The 24,221-nt window shown below is 40.2% G+C and overlaps 1 protein-coding gene across 1 annotated transcript; it reads right to left on the bottom strand.

Annotated features, from left to right (window-relative positions):
* Positions 1-562: 562 nt before the first annotated feature.
* TMEM62 (transmembrane protein 62) lies at positions 563-19,508 on the bottom strand (the record flags this gene model as incomplete). Its single annotated transcript, XM_079537583.1, has 14 exons — positions 563-889; positions 1,790-1,908; positions 2,735-2,839; positions 4,363-4,447; positions 5,400-5,513; positions 7,194-7,353; positions 8,288-8,443; positions 8,985-9,107; positions 9,261-9,385; positions 11,000-11,141; positions 13,086-13,131; positions 14,162-14,299; positions 15,435-15,546; positions 19,347-19,508. 14 exons carry the CDS (start codon positions 19,506-19,508, stop codon positions 563-565), a joined length of 1,914 nt encoding a protein of 637 aa, XP_079393709.1.
* Positions 19,509-24,221: the final 4,713 nt, after the last annotated feature.

Genomic DNA, 24,221 nt, shown 5'->3' with positions numbered 1-24,221 from the left:
TAAAGAATTCCTATAGGCCATTATGAACTGAAAAGTGTATATAAGCATTGGACTCTTACATTGAAGGCCATACAGAACCTTTGTAATAAATATTAATTTATAAGGACATCTGGTCTAATCCTCTAGAAATACACGCAGATCTTGAAATAAGCAGCAGTTACACACAAATCCTGGAGCTTGTTATCCAGATCTATTCATATTTTTCCCAGCATTACAAAAATCAAGAATTTAAGAATTAAAAATATTTTCCATTCAATTACAACAAGTAAACATTTCCAGTGGTGATCCATAGAGACATTCTGCTTTGTATCATAAAAAACATACCACAGATTACACAATTTACTGCACAGTGTATTAATGTATAATTGTATAACATCATACAGTATGCTGCATACGTATAATACAACACACATATATAATACATACTGTTATACATTTACTACAGCTATGCAGCAATGGAGGTGCAGCATCAGATCTTACCACTTCATGGCTGGTCTGTACAGAATTCCAGCAATACAAAACAGTAGGTTCAGTTGAAGAAGTTCAACTATTGTGTTGCATTTCAGAAGCTCTGACAGTTTTTCATTTCTATTGTGTAAGTTCTGAGCTCAGATGATTGAAACGTCCAGGTTTTATAAATCAGAAATGAGGTCAGGGCCACCAACCATGTTCTCATGGGAGAGAGGACAAAAGCCAAGGTCCCATAGGTTCGCTGCAAGAAATAGCAAGAATAGACCTGCCAGGCCAGCAGGAGTGCCATTGCCAGATGAATAAGCACAACCAAGAGGCGTTGGACATGATGGATATGAGAATAGAAACTGTGACCTTTGCACCGCAGGAAGAGGCACCAGCACAGATAGGCCATTAAGGGCACGTTGAAAAACAACATCTGGAAAAAAAAAGTAGAAAAAAGACAATGATCAAGCCAAATACTCTGGGCAAGATACAAAGCACGGAAAGATAAGAGCACACAAAACTGTCCCATTTCAAATACTGAGTGCAATTCCCAACGGTAGAAGCTCAGGCTGCACTTCCAAGACACTGCAGCTGAGAGAGGTTGGCTTGCCTGAGCCTCAGTCCCAGGCCAACTATTCCTGCCTGCTCTCTTGCAGTGCACAGCACTAATGTTTACCTGATTCTTTATGGATCTAGTTGAGGGAGCTAGACTTGGCAAAATACTGGTGTAACGAAAAAATGAAAGCCTCTGTCCCAATCTAGCTCTGTGACCCAATATGGTGTAAAACAAGCGTTAGCACTGACACAAGGGAGGGACCCTGATGAAGGCAACAGTGAGGCGTTCAGACTTTGATGCTGAGGAAGTACACCCTGCCTTTCAGATTAAGGAAATGCAGAGGGCAGCCAGATCAAACCAGTGAGAAAACCAGACTCAGGTCTACTTGGAGAGTGACACCTACTGATCTGAAGAATGTTCAGTGTGCAACAGCTGCCCTGGACATTTGTTTTGCTTAAGTACTGCAACTCATTTGTAAGGACAAACAAAAAAATTCAGAGAGAAGAACAAATTTGTAGAGATTGGATGTCAGGATTAGAGGCAGAGTCTGAAACAACATCAAACAGGAGAAAAGAGAAGTGTGAGGAATATATGCACAACTTCCTTCTGTCCTATCTTTTAAGTTTGAAGAAAGGTTAGAAAGCTTGCCATAGTCAGGCATGGTTACTAATCTTCTTTATCCTCCCAAAACTCCTTTCTTTATAAAATTATATAAAAAACCCAACAAAATACTCTCAGAAGAGAGCAGTTTGTCAATGTTCATCTCTAAACACATACCTGTAAAATTCCAACCACGTATGTGAGACCACCCCGTAAGAAGGAACCACCAACGAACACCCCAAAGGAAAAACAGGCTCCCACTTGGCCATCTATCAGTTCGCCTACAAACCATGGTCCTGAAAGAAAATAAACATACTTCTATATTGTATCTGGTGGTGCTGTAACTCTTTCACTAATTCCTAGATCAAAATGCTTGACTGGGTACAATGATTACTGTTTGTTTGTAGTATTAAACATGTTTCATGTTTAACAAACAGCAATCTGATGAACACTCCTGATGTGAATGAATCCTAACCTTTTACTATGGTCCATCAATAAGCTGCAGTATGCAATTAAAATATTTTTAAGTTGCTTTAATCTCAGTGAGAACTTGTGACAACATAGGTAACATTTCCCTAACGAGAGGGATGAAAAAAATAGATCCTTTCAAGTGCTAACCCCTCCACAGAATTGCTAAACTAGTTAAATTTAGAGACAGTTATAAACTGAGCCAAGCTGGAATTGCTGACAAGTCAAAATGCATATCTTGCACCATGTTGCTTCCACAACAGTAGCTATTTTAGAAACATTTTAAGAGAAAAGCTAAAATCCTTAATATCAGAGCTGACACATCTTAGTGATTTGTCATGTGAGATGCACACTCTGTGCTTGTTTTATGCCAAGGCACAGATCTTACTCAAAGAATAAGTGAAACCCAAATTAAACATGAAAATATTCATTTTGCTTTCAAAATGTAATTTGCTAAATCTATTTGAGGATGTTTTAAGTCCAGCTCTTCATCATAAACCTTTATTCTCCTTAGACTTCCAACTTTTAAAGTTCCACATTAATTTTACAATTTAATATCTTTTCCTCCATTGTCCAAGATCTCTGAAATCCAATTTTTCAACAAAATCTGATGTGTAATTTCAAAGAGTAACTTATGCCCTCCAGGTTACTTACCCAGAACAGTGTATAAATTCAGAACCAGAACTGAATAATAGAAGGCATTTATTTTACTGAAGACGTGAAGGGAAAATGAGGTCAGACCCAGTAGTCCTGGCTTTTCTAAATAGAGGCAACATTTCAGAAAAATAAATGTGATTCAGGCTGTAACGTGCATGCACATCTTTCTGAAAGAAGTTTGTACATTACTCATTCAGTTAATTAAGAAATATAAAAATATTTGTATGTCTACAGAGCAAATGAAAGGTAATGCATTTCTAAAATGGGATAAAAATAAGAAACTAAAAATACAGCAATGCTAGTAACAGCAGAAAAAGACTACCATTCTAAACAAATGCACTTACTGTGTGCAAATAAAACTCAGTGACCATTCTATACCCAGAAAATGAAGTCAGCTAGAATGAAAAACATGGAGAAAGTTCATATTAAATGAAAATAACTTGAAACAGTAACTGTGCAGGTCATAAAGGACTAGGCTTACAGGATATTCTTTGATCAGTTTTGCTTGATGAAGTCTAATAGCAACTCATATAAAACTAATTAAAATTAAATGTTAAAACAACAGCATTCTGACAAGCATGTCACTAGCAAGAAAAAGCAACTAGTCTTCATTTCTTCTTTTAACTGCAGCAGTTAATTCATATTCTGAGATCCAAAGAGCCTTCCAAATGAAGTTAGCTTCTAGAAATCGGGCTTGTACATGGCTGCCCTTCTCACAAAGCACTAACTCCCAGAGGCAAGCTTGAACTTTGGAAATCGAGAGCTCTAAAATTTGTTCACTGCTCTGTGAAACACTTGTTGTCTACAGGGACCTAGCTGATCATGAAGCACTAGCTCTTTCTACTTTAACTGCTGGATTCCCTCAAATTAACTGAAAATCTTTTCTCTAAGTAATAAGTTGCTGCAGTTGCCTCACCGTGCTAGGTGATTATGGGTGTAAAGGAAGGAACATAAACTGACATGAATCGGAAAGGAGGTGGCTTCTAAAATAATCTCATTAGTAAGGTGTGGTTCAAACAATTGTGTGAAGGATAAACACCTCCAAGCTGAAAGTATTTTCAACTGCCAGATTTATCATGAACAAGATATCAAGTTACAAGAACTGATATTATTATCCTGATAAAGACAGAAGCCTGTACATATTGTTTGCAAAGATCAACAAAAATTATTGTAGCAGGAAATCTATTCCTCCACTCTGGTGACAGCAATAAAGACAGAACTGTGCACTAGCTGTAGTGAAACACTTCCACAGGACTGATGCAAAATATTCCTCTCCCTATGCATCAGATTTTCTCAGTGAAAAAATTAAGATGAAGCCTTTAGACTTCAATTAATTGATTTTATTTTTTTTTCCCCCCCCTCAAGTGAAGATACCTGATTGAGTTTTTAAGATCTCAACTGACTTCATTTGATGTACTGGAGATTTTCTGGGCCCTCTTAAAAAGCAAGAGCTTTTGAGAACCCAATCAAAATGCACAGTGCTAAATGCAAAACAATGGAGAATAACAATTATTTACATATCGTTAACATGCAAAACAGTAAACAATAAATAAGTTTAGGGAAAATAAGATCTGCATTAAAAAAAGCAAAAAAAAAAAAACAACCAGATAAACATTGGTTCATACCTTTGAGTGCTGGTTTTTGGAGGTATCTGAAAACAACCAGCAAGGCAATCTGAGTCAGCACAATCAGTCCAAAGAGCGTACGAGCCTGAAAATAAACAGTTTTAAATCTGTGCCAGCTCTGAAATATTAACAGCCTTTGTGTATCCCTTTTAGACACTGATAGAATTACACATTTCTGATTGAAACAGATATGCAATGCTTTTTGGCATCATGGCACCAATGGATTAAGAAACTTATGTTTACATCCACTTGCATTTTACTGACTTCAGTTCAGTTGGATGTATGACAGTAGTATACTTGTTGAATCTTTCAAAAGTGGTGTTTGTAAAACACATGTATTTATAGTCCATCAATACACTTCTTATGTAAAATTTTTTTCATACTGTCTGGTATAGAATTGCAGTTCAAGACACTGAAGAATACTGGTTATTAATTAAAATTAATGTAATTGTTTTGAGCCAATATTTATACTGTTTGCAGCCATGTGGACATCAATGCGCTCTTCCAGAAATACACCTTAACTACTATTACATGCCTTCTTTCTATGTACTGAGTTGCAATGTCTGGATAATAACCTGAAACTTACTGAAGTCAATGGGAATTTTGCCTTCCTTGCTACAGCTCCCATCAGCAGCTGAGGGGAGACTGTTTTGTCCAGTACACACATTACAAAAAAATCACAGTGAAGTTTTCTCTGATTTAATGTTTCCTTTTTCTTATATCTCCAGTAGCTTGTTTTCAATTTCTTGGTTACACAAAACAAGCACATATATGTATGTTATGTATGTATATATATCAAAACAGATAATTTTGACTAAGCCATGGAAGGCAACTTGTGCAGCAATAGTTAATGCAAACTTCATGTTGGAAGTATGCACCTGGAGAAATGAAAATTGAAATGCCTGTGAAGTTCCAATGGAATTATATCTGAAAAAAAGCAAAGTGCATTCAAGTCTACTGGGAATTAGGAAAATGCATCCTGCAGTTCGTGGGGAGGCCAGCACAGAATGACAGCTGTTTTCATTGAGAGCACTTACTAGAACATAGTGGTCAGTAAGAAGAATAACAGATGGCCAAAAGCCAAATCTAAGAGGATGGTTTTCTTCCATAGAGAATATATGACCCTGTGTGATAATTCTTCCAGAAGCATCCTAGATTGAAATAAAATAAGAAACCAATTATGTACTAATAAATAGTGCTAATGTAACATATTACACATAAATGACAAAAAAAAAATCATGTTAAAGTAGCAAGTTGATCCCTTCAGCATTTCTGAAAAGCTAACGGTTAGTTGCATGCTGCTTTATCAAAACACTTCTACCTACAGAATATTACTTATTGACAATTTTACAACTCCATTAAGTTTGAGATTTTAATTTAAAATCTGAAAGTCCTGCACATAGAGGAGATCCTTTCAGATACTCAGTTTTACAGAAGACAGCAACTATTTACTGATCATCACCAACACTTGTCTTTTTGAAAGCTCAATTCTAGATAATAGCCTGCCTTTAAAAAAAAGGTTTTGTTGTACTTAGTTCCTGGCATATTTGCTGGTTACATTGTAAGTAACAGGTATCCTGATGATCCCGTAGCACATTCTTATTCCCAATTCTGCTGTATTTTTGACAGAATTCTTTGATATTTGTACTGATGTAATACTGATATCTTATCTCCTAGGACATGATGAACTGGCTATTTATATTAAAGAATTCAGTATATTTACTGTGACACTTGAGACCATAACATTTAGACAGCCCCAGAAACAGTGTACAGCAATCAAGTATTTGTGTTTGCTCTAGACATCTAATAAAAGTTAAGGCTTCCCTCTTCTTTTTTCCTCAAACTATTCAGTGACCAGATGTAATAGTGATTGATAACTGGAAAGGAATCAGATTATTTAACATTCTGTATTTGCAAAAAAATGCAGAATTCCACAAAAACCACCACCATATTGCTATACAGGTCTGTGTAACCATCTTCGTATGTTTTTCAGTTTTGTGCATTTGTTTTCAGTAGTCAAAATAAAAAATCAGTTATGAAACCCTAAAAAAAAAAAAAAAAAAAAAAAAAAAAAAATCACACCCTAAAAAGAAATCAGTAACAAGCTAAGAGTTGGAACACTGACAGTACAGAAAAGTCATTGGAGGGGGGTGGGTGGGCAGGGAGGAATTATGGAGCCTTATAAGTCCTTGTCCTGGGAAGAAGAATGCCCAGCTGGATTCTACTGGGCAGGACAAAGCTGAATTCCCTACTCTGATTTGCCACTTGAAGGGTCAGAAATAAAATATGTTCGCAAAACAGAAGCACTGAATAAGAAATTATTTTCCCCCCCAGCAATCCAATGTGAGTTAAGACTGATGTTCTGGGAAAGAGAAGTCATATTCCCTGTCAGCCTGCAAGAGATTATAAAAAGACAAATAATGAAAGGCAGCATTCCTACCTCCAAAACTTTCCAGACCCAGTTCCTTTGCACTCTGAACTAACACAATGCTTCTCTGCATTTTCTCTAATCAATCCCAGCCATCTTTACAAGGATAAAGTTCAAAAGTTTCTTTTGAGTAATAGGCAATTTTTTTTTCCTGAACAATAACTTGCTTTTCTGTCCTTTTTAAATATTTATCATGAAAAATAAGAAACCTTACACTTAACCAGATGCTTTATTAATCTTCTAGTGCTCAGTAGTCTATGCTTTCCTATTTAGCAAACATAACTCAGACAAATATCAAAAGTCAGTTGTCATGTATTTCCCCTCTAGTTACGTGATGCAGAAGGCTGATGGCACACACGACTACATAAAGATTCAGCACAAAGAATGCCAAAAGGTGTCTTACCTGGACAGTCACATCTATTTGATGGATCCCTTCACTATAGTTCTGTGGGCTCCACTTCAGCACATAAAGAGGGCCAGATGTCTGATGAGCATTCCCTAGGTAAACTCCATCTATATAGACTTTGACAGAAGTAATGGCAGCAGGGGAGAAGGCCAGAATTCTAAGGATTGAATCAACAACAAAATAAACAGACCTAATTAGAGGAGTTGCAGATTTGTCATCATCTCCTTTAAGAGACTTCCCTTTGTCACGTAAGTCTGAAGAATTCAAAGGAATTAATTAGAAACAAAAATGATAAAATATCTGTAGGCAAATGATAATACAGAGCTCTCATAACTAACAAAGGAAATCCCAAGTGGTATTGTGCAAAATAATAGAACAGGAAATTGGGCTGTGGAGCTGATAAAAAAAAAAAGTAATATGATCATTAAAATGTTTAGATAAGATTCTAAACAGGAAACTGGAAAGTAGCTTCCTAAACTGAGAAGTACAACAAGCTTCTTTTGATTGTGACTCTGCACATTTAATAGACTTGTATTTATTGATCTAATAACAAATCTAAGATGACTGAAAGTGCATAAAAACTTTGAAACAAAATAAAAAAAGGCAGAAGTGAAAAGATGGAGGGATTTAAAACATGAAAAATCAGCCGAAGCACATATCCAATGTGTAATATTAAACATTTAATATTTGTAATACAGCAGGGCTGTAAAACTGAGAACAGAAGAAAAGGCTAAGATGTTTAAAGTAAACAGAAAATAGACAAAATCCTGAAGTCAGTGAAGATGATGTGAACATGCAGGATTAACACAGCGTTAAGTGTTAAACTCTACCAGCTTTGGTCACACAAAAAAAGATGGACTTGGCTTTGGTAGAAATAACTGCATATGCAAAACAAGTAAGAACTAGTATATAGGATAGAATAGTGCTGTAAACTCTGCTTAAATTACACAAAGTGAGCACTCAGCAACAATCTCGCAGAACAGAGACTTTTTTTAAGGCACATGTTACATAAATACATATATATACCATGAAATACCTCACCTATTAAAACATTGTCAAACACTTAAAATCAAGAGATTATTATAGGGTACCTGATATGAGTGGAGTAAAGAATTTTCACTAGTGGTTCATGAAAAGAACTGCTGTAAAGGGAGGATTTGGGATTGGTGATGAGAACTGCTGGCCATTCTTCAAAAGTGAGATCCACAAAGCTAAAGAGGTCATGATCAAATGCAAGGATCCGGTACCTAAGATGGAAGATAACTTTGTTGACACAACTATTGCATGCCCAGGTGACACACATGCTTCCCAAGTTCCTACACAGAACTTGTTGGACTTAGTTTCTGCTTCTTCTCTTTTGTACACAATCATATGTTAACTGACTGCTGTATTAACTGTACAGCTGCTTTTTGACATGCTGGTAAGATAACAGCACAGGTAGGTGTTTTATTTCTAGAATTCCTACAGCTGGCCCAGAGCATGGATCTTAAAGTACTGATGCTGAATTTCATTACAATGTTTTCTTACTCAGAATATTAAACACACATTACATAGACATTTAGATGCCACCTTTTTAGTTTTCAAATATCAAGAATGAATCAAAAAGTTAGTCTACACGATTTATTAGCACACTGTTGGTATGGGAGGAAAACTTCATAGACATTTTTCAAAAAACACTGATAGTAATAACCAGACAGATCTAATGCTTCTCTCAAATTCTTTAAATAGCATAGAAGGTAGAACTACTTAGGATCCATATAATACTTTGCTCACACAGTGTTTACTTACTTCCTGTTATCCTTCCAGTCTCCTAATTCCAGTTCCAGAGTGCCACCACGGTGTTGGCTATACAAGGCTGGCATCAGTCCACCCATTGTATGGAGATGTCCACATAAATAAGCTGTGGCAGAACTAATAAAAAAAACACAAGACTTATGATTGTTTGGATAGGAGGGAAACGCCATCGCAGAAAACCTGTGAAGTGACAGACGAGTATGTGAAGACAAACTAGAAGTGTACTTCAGATCAAAGACACACATGGAAAAAAAGACAAATAGGCCTTACCTCATTAATGCTCGTATCCCTGGGGCAGGGGATATGATTGTTGAGGTGGGATAATGGCCAAACCAGACAGTATGATTGCTGCGGAGGCTTTCTGTGGCCATCACAGAGAGCTCTTGCATTTGATTCTGAAATGGACAGGTGTTTGGGGAAAAACAAACAAGCAAACCATTAAACAAACCAACCAATAAAACAACTATTTAACTATTTACCATTTCAGTTCTTTGGAAATAATAACAAATGAAATGCAGAAAGGAACTAATGAAGAATGCAATTAATCTCTTATCTACAGAGAACATTCACAGTTGCTTTAGAATAAACAGGCTGCACTACTGAACACATCATAAAACTCCACTGTTGGAAAAAAACATGAATTTAAGATACTTAAAGTCCTTACAACTTAACAGGGGAAGAGTGTACTATAAGGATAGATGTAGTTAAGTTACATTTCTATCCTTTCTACTGCTTGTTTATACAGTTAAAGAAACATTTCTGTTGATTTACCAATGTATTTACTCTGCAATTGTACTCTTATTATTTCCTGACTTGCTTGACAGCCTCTTACAGCCACATCAGATCTCAGAACAGCACACCATGTGATTCAGTCATTTCACTGGAAGAACTGTAACACTGACTCTTGCTTGGAACTACTACTCTGTCACTGCTGTTAACTTTAAGCATAATTATCACTTTAGACAGCAAGTTGAACTTCTCTATCACTTCTTTGACTGTCTTTTTGACATCAACCACTTACAGTTTGGAGAGACTCAACACCAGCATAAGCAAAGACTTAACTCAGGAGGCAGGGGAAAAAAAAAAAATAAAAAAAAAAAATACACATCCACTCTTCCACCATTTCACAAAGCCTCTTTTAGACTAAAACAAAGAAGAATCAGTATATTGTTTTCCTTCCTACCTAAAAATGAATGCTGTAATGCATGGACACAGGAAACAGAAATAGATCCTGTATTAAAAACAAATGGATTCAGTATACCTTTGAGTTAGCATAACTAGTTTAAGTGAAATTAAGATTTCATTTGTTTTATGTAGAAATTTTCTTAGAGACTAAACTCATAAGATAGCTATTAGAAACCCAAGCAATGCACTGATACAAATTCTCAGCAGGGGATTGATTTCTAATAGTCACAAGTACCTGGTGACCCATGGCTACCTTTTTTCTTTACCTTAAGATTTATGCAAAAATCTGCAAGTGAGGCACTTCATACTCCTGGTGCTGGGTAATTACCAAGAAAGTTCTCTCCTTACTGCAGCCCAGACAGGAGCTGCATTACTTTACTCCTTAAGAATGTGTATGCAAAGCTACCTATGGATGTACATACCTATGGTTTACAGGAAACAATGAGAAGGGTACTATACCTTGCACTCCTACATCATGTTTCATCTAAGCAGCATCAAGTGATTTAAAAAACATTTAATGAAATGTTGGGTCTCCTTTGGATAAGATTAGAAGAACATGTTACTTGTCATTGAGGCTGTTACCAAAGACAGAATACGACACATTTGCCAAAATATAGTAACTGTATGCAATAAGTCAGAAGAGTATCTCAAAAACAGCAAACATACAAATTACACACACATTAACTTAGAAATGTAGAGACTCTTTTTGATGAACATAAATCTTCCAGGTGATTCTTGATTATAAAAAAAAAAAGGAAAGACACCCTCAGATTAATACACCTTAAAATAGACAGCAAAATGAAATGCTAACACTTCTAAAATACCTTATTTAAAATCCCAAAGAAATTATAGGGTCTCTTTGGGCCTGGGCTCAGTGTGGCATCCACGCAGATGAATGAATAGCTCCCAAATGAGGTGGTGTGGACATAATGGAAAGAGCCATCTTTCTGCCAGGCAGAGTACTTCCTGTCATAATAAAATCAAAACACTGTTAATAGGAAAGCCTGCAGCAATGACAAAAATGACACATGTAGGATAAATGCAAAAGTTTGTGCATTAGATCTAGCTCCATGTTGTTGCTGCAGTAAAATCTTTTGAAAAAAAAAAAAAAAAAAAAAAAAATCAATGGCATTGCAAAGCCTGTACTTAACAGAATATATACTATACTTTCAGTGCCTTAAAGGCTCTCTCAAAATCTTCGTATTTTGAAATTAATGTTATCTTTATGAACATCATGAACTTTTAAAACTGGAAGATCAGTACCACAATCCTTAGATTTCTGCCTCTAGTTTCACCTAAACTATGTGCAACTGTTGAATTATCCCCTGCTTACACCGTGGATGTAAAATAAGAACTCATGCATTTGTATAAAAATAGTATATTTCAATACAACTGCTGCCTCCTTAACATTAATACCTATTTGACATCAAATCTTACTCTGTTAACTGTTTGCTTGGCCTATATTTTTGTACCTGCAGCCTGCAATGCCTCAGAAGTGTGCAGCAAAGAATTATTTGACCAGATATCATACAAAGGATTCACTGTGTCTCAGACAAAAAAAAAAAAAGATGCTGTCCTTTAGAGTGTTTACTGATGGTGGCAAATTAAAGAAAACTTCCCCCAAGACTCTGTTTACCCTGCCATCACCTTTCTATATCCTTTGAGTGTGGCACATTTTATAAAAATGTTATTTACTTTTTATTAATCCTTTTGAATCCCTTTTGCAAGGGCTGTCTCTTCAGCAGGTGATCCATACACCTTCCCAAACAACAGTCTTGTCCAGGCCAAATTTCAGCACCAAGAATTCAGGGATGTTCCAACAAATTTACTAGTGCTACATCTTCTCACACAATTCACTAGGATTTCTGATAGCAACCATAAATTAAATAGTGTGGAAGACAGACTGTACAAAACACTGTAAAAAAGAAAGATACAGGGACATGCACTGAACTAGGCCATGTGAAAGCCTCATTAGTGCCATCCCTACAGCCCTGCACTGTAAATCCACATTTGAATTCCACATTCTCCTGCACATAAAGCTGTTGTTGGATACCATCTGTGAATTCATGGGAAAACATTATCTGCTCTTGCCTGGATGCAGGAACTGAAGCAAATTGGTGAGCTATCAAATTTTCTGTTCTTACTGCGAGAAGAGCTTGAATTAAAGTAGAAATTAGATTTCTAAGTCCTCCCCTAATTCTAAGAGTCAGTGCTGAGAACATCACTGAAGTTATGAGACAATATTTTGTGTTCAAATGTGAAGGGCAGGGAAAAAAAAAGAGGGACTGAACATCAGTAACAGCTGTGGCTACCTTTACAATGGACAAACCATGGAGTCAGTGGAAAAGGTGAAAGCTTCCTGACCAATCTTTCCATTTAGAACTCCAGTGTGTTCCTTAAGACTCATCCACCCAGCATCTTTTTCTTCCCCCCCACATCTCTATTTCTACTTTTATTCTTGAAAAATCACTCAAGTGTGAAGAAATAGTTCTGATAAAATTTAGACCCATATGACATGAAAATGAGCATGCAGAAAGAACAAGTGTTGTGTTGCTTTTTCTCCCCCCCCCCATCTATTTCAAATAGAAAAGATTCTTCAAAAATACTTGTTTCACAGAAACAAGCCACAAAATTGCTAAGGAAATACAATGCACAGTATGTTTCCCAGACACAGTAGATTTACAATGTGTGCAATTACAAAACATACAGAGCTAAGAGATAAGAAGTCTAAGCAAGTAATTCTCTGTACTCCAAGTCCATTCTACACAACTAACCAGGAATAGGAATGGCAAATGTGATCCTGGGCTATAGAACAGTCAGGGAGAAAGCATAACTGATAACTGAAAACAGAATATTGCTCAACAATTCCACTATTGAATAAAATGGTGTCTGTGTAGAAAATAGAAATACCTGTAGTAATTCTGAATGCTATCCAGGTGTGGGATGTTGAATGAATCTGTAAGAGAGAGGAAAAAAAGGAAGTGAATACATTTTCACATTAAATTGATTATTTGTCTGTATTTTAACATCAAGAATTAAAAAATAAAGTGGTCTCAGCAAGCACTGGCAAGCTGTATTTAAAAAAAATAACAAATACACAATCGATAAGCAGATTGTCCAATTGTACACAGAAAACATCATATACTTCATGCAGTTGACCCAGTAGTATGAAAACTTCTCATTCAAGTTTCAATTCAAAGGCAAAATTTTTGTAGACATGCAAGTTGTAATTTAGAGGCTAAAAGCTAACCACACAGTTTCAGTTTCATCACAAAGCTTTACAGCTTTTCAGATTGAGTGTGTTATATAAAGGCCTAACTAATCTAGGGAAAACAAAGTAGCAATAGCATCAGAGACTAGCATAAATAAAACAGAAACAACCTGGGAACATTTGTACTGCATTGCACTACCACAGTCCTACTACAAACTGAATGTTTGTACTGGAGCCCACACCTCTCCATTATGGCTGCTAGCAGAAGTCTTCCAGGAAAAATGGGAGTGTTATGGGCCTAACACAGCATGTACTTCTCACTCCACCTAAGTACTAAGCCTTCTAGCTATGCCCTTCTAGTAGGCTATACAAGCCAGCTGTTATAAGGTTATTGATGAACATGTGCTACTTTTAGAATATAAACCAGTTAGAAGACACCTATGAAAAGCAAATTTAAACCATTTCTTCAGTACAGTAAGGTTACAGCTTGCTTTTCTATTAAAAGATGGGGTATATAAAACAACCATCTGGAAATTAACATCTGAAGATACATTCCACCACTTGACTTGCAAAGCAGTAAATGAAGACTCTTACTTCCTTGTTACTAAAATTCCAGTAAGTGCCTGTAAACAAGATATGCCCTTGGTGGAACAGGTACTTGGATGGCAAGCCTTTCTACTGGCTTATAACCACCATTAATATGCTTGTAACTACTAACACTTCATATTTTAACTTACTCAAATCATCTCTGTAATCACAGAGAAAACCTTCTTACCATGGTTTCCTTTGATGTCTATCCACTTAGTTTTTTCCCTGACTCTTGATCGCTTCAGGACCGATTGGTAAATTTTCCACTCTTCTTCTACCTGCTCAGATCCCAATTTATCTCTTGTCTTTGCATCTGTCAAATCACCTGCAAATGTACGAAGGTGAGATCTAACTAGATATCCGTACAGTTAAAATACTTCATACAAACACAAAATAGGCAAGCATGCAATCCAAGCTTCCTAGTGTAAGTGGCAGCAGGCCACATTGGGTATAAAGTAGATGTTCCCAACTTCTGGTCTAAGAGGTATACTATTACTATAAGGGTAAATGCCTTCTACTGCAGATGCAGAAAGTTAATCAAACATCAAATGTGTCACTGTGACACTTTTACTAATGCCAGGCTAAGTTAAGTGCTCTGCATTCTTTATCCTTGATAATTCCAGTCACAGAGACTTCGTTTGACTTCACACCTTCAGTATTTCCTTAAGCTCTAACTGAAGTTCAAATTATTCTCATTTTCATTTGTATGCTAAGACTTTCCTGCAGTGTTAGTAAAAAGATGAATGCTAAGTATTGCTGAGCTGAACTTAAAAAGCAAATAGCAGATAAGCAACTGTCAGAAATGGAGACAGAAATGGAGAATTAGCACGAAACCACATCTACAGTAAGGGTTCAAAATCCTCTCAATTTGCTTGCTAAAACTTACTCCATTCCGACAGTAGAATTAAGATATCAAATAGAATGGCAAGACTTATTTTACCTGTCCTGGCATATAATAAGTTCAAACAGAAACCAGCAACAAAAAAAATCTTACATTAGATCACAGCAGAATTTCATACAAATAAACAGGGACTGTTCTAGTGCAGAATAATTGAGGGAGGAATTAACTCCTACTTTCTTTCTGAGACTCTGCTCTCTCCTGTAGTTTCACACACAAAGAATGAAACAACCTCTACAAGAAAAGAAGGTGACTACCAATCACAACTAACACATAGTGATAAATAAAGGAAAAAATAATAGCTACTTTACAGCATTATGTCTTAGTTACACATAATATGCTGAATTCCCATCAAATTCAAGATATTAAGCAAAAAATAATTATTAAGTTCAGAAGTTGGCCTCTTCTGCTTCTAGCGATCTATTTTCACCTGCAATTCTACTTCCACAGCTCAACAAGCCTTTAAGTTTTAAGGCCCTCTTCTGAAATTCTAGAGTTTTGCTTATTTGCTCTTTATTTGACAGCACATTCAACAGGAAATTCATACTTCTGAAGTGCTTACCTGTTGCTAGAACAAATGCTGGTTGAATTACATTGATTGTTTCAGAGCAGAATTTTTCCAAGTCAGAAGCTCGTGTGGGATCCTGAAATCTACTTATATGGATATCTGACACCTGCAAAAGAGAAAAATGAAATGCTGTCCCAAACAAGTTGTTCTGCAAAGCCAAATATGCTAGAGTGCAGCATAAGGGCAGTCACATTGATTCATACCTGTACCAAGGATGCAAGTAAGTACAGAAACAGATGACTAGGAAAAAACAAGAGCAGAACAAGCATACCATACAGTGTTACCCTGTAACCCCTAAAATCACAAATACATCAAGTCTCCTTAATTTTAAGGGCATACAACAGTATGGGGAAATACACAGCTATCTACAGTAAGTTTTGATAGCTGTAAGCAGCTGCTTGACTTCCAGATTCTGCAAGTTTCTGCTGCAATACAGTGATCCTTCTGCAAGAGAGACTTAAACAGTTCTGTAAAGCAAGAATAGGTTAAAATCAGCTTAGAACATGAAGCACACTAAGAAGCCATTTCATACTTGATACAAGATCTCCAATAGCTGGGCAGAAGGATTTCTATTATTCTCCCTATTTACTTTAATGGGAATCTGATGAGTCCATTTACATCCCATTCTACGTACCTTCATGAATGTAAAGGTTACCAAGAAATGAGGAAACTGCTTGTACACAGCCATGAAATAATACATTGTTTATCTCTGAACTAATCAGTCAAAACCTTCACAACAATAAAGGCATATTGAGCCTTGGAGGGGGATTGGGAAGGAAGGGAATTCAGAACAAGAAGAGTATGTGGATAGTTACTTATTTATTAAACGTAGTGGCTTTCCAGATCTGTCCAACCAAATATTGAGTGAATGCTTTCAAACCATCCCACCTCAGCCAAATCAATACTTTATCCTCCTCAACTTAGGTAAAGAATATTTCACACACAGAGATTAGTGAGCACATGCTCATGGCCATCTGAGCATACAGGCTGATAGTTGGACTAGATGACCTTGGAAGCCTTTTCCAACTTCTATGATTCTATGCTATCTTTAACTGATAAACAACATGAATTTCTATGTTTTACTGAATAAATGTGGCTCTTTTTGCTCTTTAAGAAACGCAGGCAAACACCTCAGAAATATAATGCCTTACCTTCTAGTTTGCCATTTTAACGTACTTGCAAACAGTTTCTCTTAGTTTAGTCTAGGAAAACTCCACATTTGCTTCTACAGAACTTTTCTCTAGATCAGAATTGGATGTTAAAAAAGCTAAAAACTTTTAGGCATAATCTTAACTTCAAATTCACTGAGACATTCATAAAGCTATTCATAAAGCTATAAGTGAACTGAAGAGCATAGTAAAACTACAAAAAGAAAAAACATACCTAAAGAAGGCAATGACAACAGTGCCTTTGAATGGGATACAGGCACCACAGAACAACAGAAGTTAACAGAAAAGGAAAATTAGCTCACCACTTCCAACAACCATTAGCTTAAAAGACATGCAATCTCAAAAAGAAGACAAGCTTTCTTGGCTGCTAATCCTTAAATGAGGGTCAGGAGGGATGGATCCATGCTCCACCCCTTCCAATCACTCAGGTGCACTGCTCACACCTGAGCTCCCTGGATTAGCCACACCTTCTCACCTGGTGCTTAGCCACTGGTTCAGGCTGTGCCCTGCCAATTCCACTGCACTACCTCAACGCATCAAACCTACTTTAATCACTGACAATGCTACAGCATCTTATATCTTCTCCTAAGTCTGTAGATTTGCAACTTACTTATCTCAGCATTCTAACGGAGAATATGCAAACTTCTATCAATGCTGTCTCCAGATTCTTGAGCAAAAGGTCTTATAAAAAAACCTTTCTTCTGTTCTACAAATAACAACAGAGAATGTAAATCTCAGATGTGATAAGCAGACAGTTGTCAAGAGGCCTGATTTTCTAGAAGGATCTTCCCATTCCTTTTCCCTACAATACTAGCTTAAGATTTAAAAAAGGCTCTGCTGTTAAGTTCCAAGAGCTGCAGCATCCCAACACTTCTGCAGAACTGAAACTAATTTTGTTATTATTAAAAACCACAAAGTATGAAGGCGATGGGAGTTACAAAGAAGTGGAAATGAGTAGGCAAGTGGAAATGTTTGTAATGCTCTTAGCAAATCGGGAAATCATTTTCACAAAAGGAAATACAAGTCCACCTGCCGCATTACTTTTCTTTTCTGCCTCCACCTGATGGATCTAGAAAGCAAGCCTCTCCCACCGAGACACAGGAAGGGGCTTTTATGAAAATGGGTTGGAAGAGCCTTAGGAGTGAGGAGAAACCACTATCCACATCCCTAACCTAGAGAAGTGGTTGTTTAAGAAAGGTGGGCATTAAGAAGGGAGTATTACAAGGCTTATAGAAACAGGATATACAAGCTGAAAGAAACAGGAAAAAAAATCCAAACAGTAATCTTGTCAAACCATACAATCATAGAACAGCCTGGGTTGAAAAGCACCTCAAAGATTATCTAGTTTCAGCCCCCCTGCCATGGGCAGGGTTGCCAACCACCAGACCAGGCTGCCCAGAGCCACATCCAGCCTGGCTTTGAATACATCCAGTAACAGGGCATCCACAACCTTCTTGGGAAAACATTGAATTTGAAAGCCCACTGGGTACTAAGTTTATAAGTTTTACTATAAGAAAGTTGAAAAAACCCTTACTAGATGACTGTAGTAGAGAGATCATAATTTAGTTTGGTTTCACAGGAGATGGTTCTGTGGGTAAGAGGAAAAACATTGCAGAAGCTGCTGTGGGAGGAGCAGAACCTCCCAAGCTCGATCCAGTGACCCAGGTTAAACATGGGGAGTCACCAGGGAGCTCGTAGCCCGTTTCCCATAACATCATCTGGCACAACGCTGGATTTAGCACTTGATTCATTTCCAAGTTAGGTCAATGATAAAGTTGCCGTTAAAGGGCACATCTGAAAGAGAACATAACCACACGAAAGTAAAGCCAAGCCTCAAATTAGCTGTGCCGTGACCTATCCTTGGGAGAACTCCACTGGAAGTAACACAACCAAAGAGGAGTATGGAGCTGTGCGTGCTGCTTGCCAGCATAGCTTTGGAGCTACATACTGTTGTGGATGGCTCTGAGATTAAAACCTCCAGATAAGGACGTTATCTACGTTAATTCAAACAAAATATCGCATTTTGAAAACTGTTCTGCAGTGACAATGTATTAAGTCACAGAAGGAAAAAAAACACTGGAAAAACTGGCTTAGAAAATACACAGCAATCGGAGAGAACAATAGGACTAATAGCATGCTGGACCGCACGCTAAGAGCATTGCCTGCAGCTAACATAGAAAGCGTTTCGGAACAAGAGCAGAATAGCAGGAGCCCATTTGTCAACAGGAACGCTGCAGCCACCCGGCACGTAGGCGAACAGCGCGCGGGGACCGAGGAGGGAGCGCTGCGGCGTCAGGAGCCGGCCGGGCCGGCACACGGCCAGCACCGCTCAGAGGTGCTCCAGGTTCAGCCTGGAGACAAGGCCGCGGGCACGAAAGCCGAGCTGTACCGCTCTCGTGCCGGCCCAGTACTTTCGACGCTAAAAAACAGCGGGGGGATTTTCTCTGTCACCTAAGTTTCCTGATCTTTGGAGGAGGAAAGGGGCGGCCGAGCCCGGTATCACACAGGATAGGGTACTGATACAACATAGATTAATGCAATAATTAGGGGAGCTTTAATTACCCCTCCCCTCTTGCCCTTCGTCTCCTAGGCACGGCGGCCGGACACCTGCCGCTCGTTACGGACAGCACAGGGGAGCGCTTACAGAGAAAACGCGCAGAGCCTCCCTCGACCCCAGCGCCAGACCCCGTACGACCCCGGCCACCGCGGCGGACCCCCTCAGCGGGGCCCCGCTCACCTGCACCGCCCACAGCAGGTTGGCGGCTTCCGCCCCGGGGGCAGGCCTAGGGGCCCGCCGGCGGCGCAGACCCGCCGGCGCCGAAGAAGCTGCCGGCGAGTACCAGTTCAGCAGCAGCGCCGCGGCGGCCGCCAGCAGCAGGCCCGCGGCCAGCTTCAGCATCTTGCGCCTCGCCGCCAGCCCGCACCCGCCCCGGGCGGCCCCCGCCGCCCTCCGCCGGCTTCGGCACTTCCGCCCTGCGGCCCGCCCCCTCGAGCCGCGCCTCTGCGGGGGGCTGGAAGAACGAAGCCGAGGGCTGGGTGCCTTGTGCCGCGCGGCACGCGGGAATCGGATTCTCTGTCCGCGTGGGTCAGGAGCCGCGATCGCTCGTGTTGATGCTTAAGGCACGAGGAGAGCCCATCAAAATTCACAGCGTCTGCGGCCCGGGTTGGCCGTTGTACGCCAGCCCCACTGTCAGCGCTCAGCCAAAAGGGGCGACTACAAACCTGCGGTGCGTTCAGATGAAGATTTGCACTGACGAACAGCTGTGAGAGCACCCCCAGCCAGATAGGCCGAGGAAAACTTACTGACTACAGCTAGGAACGCACCTGCAGGTTTTCTCTGCAGGTCAGGTAAAGGCGGCGCGTGAGCCCCTCACAGCGCTCCTCGGCCAGGCCGAGGCAGCAGCAGCAGCGTCACCTCGCCCCAGGCTGCCACCTGCCTCCACAGAGCGAGACGCTCGCACCGCCGCCCTAAGGCCGGACACACAGAAACAAACGCGCCTCCGCCTACAGGGGCTGAGCGCCACCGCGCATGCGCAGGGAGAGGGCGGCGCCTGCGCACTGCAGCCGTGCCGCCGTTGGGGTGGGCCGTGGAGGTGGCGCAGCGCGGCGGCCCGGTGGCCGTGGGAGCTTCTTCCGGGCGGTGGTGGTGGTGGCGGCCGCCTCTTTTTCGCTCTCAAAATGGCGGACGGAGGCAACAGAGGGTCCGGAGCGGCGGCGGCGAGAGCGGCGGGGAGCCGGGTCTCCGCGCAGCCTCAGGAGCGGGCTATGGTGAGGCTGCCGCGTGACGCGACGGCGCGGTTCTCTCTGGTCCTGCTCGACGGCAGCCCGTGCCGTGCCCGCGCTGCAACTCCGCCGCTCGGCTGAACGTCCCTGGCGCCACCCGAGGCACCGACGTGCAGCGTTAGGCCGGGCCGCAGTACGCCTTTGTGTGCCTGTCGGTCTCCGCGGCGCCTGCTGAGGCGGCGTCAAGCAGCGGCGCTGGAGGCCGGGCAGGGAGCGGGAGGCACGGCCTGGGCGGGCCGCGGCCTCGGCGGCAGGGAGCCGGCCCTGTCCCGCTCTGGCCCCGCGGGGAAGGCGGGCTCGCCTGGGGCAGCCCCGGGGAAGGGGTTTGTCGGCTGCCGCCTGCAGCGGTGCCTCATCCGTGGCGTCCCCGCCCAAGTCCCGTGTCGTAACTGAGTCTGTAGGTAATGATCCGAGGTCAGTCTTCTGGGAAGCCTTGGGCTTTCCCACATCCTTCAGTCGTTTAATGCGTGTGTGTATCTTGCTCTGACTTTGTTCCTTAATTAAAGGTAACTATTTTACTGTGGAAAAAAATGATGGAGTGGTCATTGTTGTGCTGTGTGTGAATAAGGTAACAAGAAGTGAAGGTTGGGGTTGGCACCTGTGTTTCTTACCTGAACAGAACTATCCTCTTCTTGAATTAAATTTGATAGCAGGTTTAATATTCATTGTGAGAACTTGTTAGGGCTGATTTGTCCAGAGGCAGCAGGTATAGGGCCTTGTAGGCTTCCTTCATAACCTTGCAGTGTCTGTAACCATGCTGTATGCTCTTCTGCTAAAGTAGATTAAAGCCCACTGCTTGTCTGTTAGCTAAAAGTGTGTCTGAATGCCTTTTGGAAGTCCTCTATTTCATGTTAGTTTTTCCTGCTCTAATAAGAGCAACCTGGGTATGTGATGTGATGTTGAACTTCTGACTATGAATATTTAGAAGTAGGGCAGCATGGTGCTACCCTCTGTGAGTAAAAACAGGAAGCAGGTACTCAGGGGACTGTTAGTGCAGGCAGCGGCACTAAGCCAGTGACCACTGTCTGTTATACTTTTCCTCAAAACAGTGAGGATCAAATCAGAGGGGTGTGTAGTCTAATGCAGAACCATTTCTCGGGACAACCATATTTTTTTCTGGCTGTAACAGACCTATGTGTGAATTTCTTTTTTCTATATTAGAAGCAACTTGATTTTAAACTAATAAAAATGTAATTTGGTTGAGTTGCAATGTCAAAACAAACAAACAAAAACAAACAAACAACCAGCAACCAGAGTTAAGAGACTTGGTGAGTTTGAATGCAGCATACAGTCAGAGGAGTACTAAAGGCAGCTGTTACAATCAGTTAGCAAAGCAATAGTATCCACTATTCATTACCTGGGGATGTTAGAGGCTGACTTAGCTCCAGCAATAGGGGCTACGTAATGATAATACTCTAAACAACACATGGAATGATGCTGAGGAGCATCATTCCTTTCAGTTGTCTTAGTTTTTTATGTGGTTTCAGCCAGAATTACCATGACTACAAGTTTCTAGAGAGTCTGTTGTCATGGCAGGTGGCCACCCAGGTTGCATTGTCTGGCATGTGTACAAGCAAACTGCAGGAATTTTTAGAGTTGAATGTGGGGTGAAAGCGTTGTCCTTAAGGGTGATTGAAAGAGATGAGCTTGAACTTAGACTGAGCCTGACAGAGTTGACAGAGTTCACGGGATCACAAAATGGCCCGGCTTGGAAGGGACCTCAAGGATCATGAATCTCCAACCCCCCTGCCACAGGCAGGGCCAAGTTTATTATGTTAGACTGCAAGTGATATCAGACACAGCTGCAGTCTGAAAGCAATACATCCAGTATGCTGCTGTATTAAATATGGTACTGGTTAGGTGGAATTAACTTATCCTGTCTGAGTTGTGTCCTTCTAGTGACAAACTAGTCTGTGCCCTTTTGCTGTGGTGGCTTGTGGAGTGTGGAACAAACAGCTGAATGGAGTGGATTTAAGCCAGGCTAAACTCGTTAAGTTTGTGTCAGGGTCAGCCCAGTCAGACTCACTGCTGCTCTTGTTTTTCATCTTTGACTTGAAGGGAGTGTGTTGCTTGCAGTGCTTGGTCGTGTTTGGCTGCGTGACATTTGGGCTAGTAAACCTTTGCAGGCTGTTGAGTGCTTGGTGCTGAATTACTGAATGACTGCAGGAGCCGGGCTCATTCCAGCTTGGATGGGGATGACTCAGGTAACCAGCACTTCTGCATCCCGCCCAGCTCTGTGGTCTTATCTGTGCTCTTAATTCCAACTCTTCAGGTTGGACGACTGTAGTTGGGAATACCTGTGCTTCCTTTTCACTGCAGTATTTAAAGGTCCCATCTGCACTTTTTCTTTCTTCTCTGTAGTGTCTGTATTGCTTCCTGTCCTTGAAAAAGTTACAGCTGCTCTTGTCAAGTTGACACTGACTAAGTAATAAACCCTGTCATCCAGACTTCTGTTTCCTCTGTTTTTTTTCCCTAGCAGCACCTCCAGTTTGCTTGGCTGACTATTGGGCTGGACTTGGCTCATCTGGTAGTTGGCTAACAAGCACTGCCGGTGGCCAAATAAAAGCCTGCTTAGCAGGCTGAGTCCAGCCTATTGGTTGTTTGTCCATCTGTATTCCTAACAAGTTCCAGTTTGAATCCTACTTGCTTTGGTGGCTGCTATCTGGAATAGGCCGGCAGGGTTTAGATATTAAAATACTTCAGAGATTTTTATTTCTGCTAAATCTTCAGTTTTTGATGGAAGCGTACCTTCTTGACAGTAATTGTGAACAGATCTTTTTTCAGAATTCAAACCTTTTGTCATCTGTCAATACCTACATATATAAGTATAGTTTTGAATAGAATAGTGTGTAAAGGAAGAGAAAAGCTTCAATGGTAGGATCAATTTATGTAAGCTGAATTAGTTTAAATTGTCAGCGTTAGATAAAGTAGCTTATCCGTATACTGTGTATAGTCCAAGCTGGATGCAGTGTGTGTTAGCATGTCCGTGGAATATAAAGTTGCAACAAGTAACTGGAGCATTGCCAAGGTCTTGCTTGTGTCCTTATATATTTAGCATTCTATTGAAGTGCTTTCATTTTGTTGTGGCATTGAGCAATGCTGTAGCTTTTTCTTCTTTGTTTTCTTTCATGTTTACTGATGTTTCTAGGTCATTTTTGTGGCTTTTGTTAGTGCAGCAGTAAACTATGATTGTGAAGGTATGTCAGCTTCACTCTAGTTGCGGTTGCTGAAATACTATTACAGTGTTGTGAGGAGTATGTAGCTGTGAGTGGATATTACCCTTTGAGGGCAGCTGCTTAAGTGGCTTCTGGATCCCAAAGCTCTGGAGGAGCTAGGTTGGTTTTGGAAAGTGCAAAGTTATTAGTTTTGGAAAGTGCAAAGTTGTTAGTACTGAACAGTGATGGATTAGTGTGAGTTCTATGGCACGGTTATTCTCTGCAGAGTTATGTATATAGTGGATTTGAAAATTCACATTATTGTGTGGGTACATGAGTTTGAGTACATGTGAATGAATACGAAAACTTAGTATAGACAAATGTGATCTCCCTCCCAGCAGTACCAAATTAGTTGTTTATAAATGTCCACTGTGGCTACAATTTTTGATGAACAGTGTGGTGCTGGGAAATTGATTAGATATCTTGTTCCCTAGAATGCAGGAGACCATGCATGGATGTTAGGAGGGGAGTGGAGAGGAACAAAGACTTTTCTTTGTTTCCCTAGAAACAAAGGGATCTTCAATCTGTCAAATGAATATTCAGAACTTAAAGAAAAGGTTCTATTTTAAAGTCTCTTATGGAATACAACAACAAATAAATCTGCAAATATTATT

The sequence above is a fragment of the Tetrao urogallus genome (assembly GCF_951394365.1).
Source record: "Tetrao urogallus genome assembly, chromosome: 6".
NCBI lineage: Eukaryota > Metazoa > Chordata > Aves > Galliformes > Phasianidae > Tetrao > Tetrao urogallus.
This window is presented reverse-complemented; position numbering and strand designations above follow the sequence as displayed.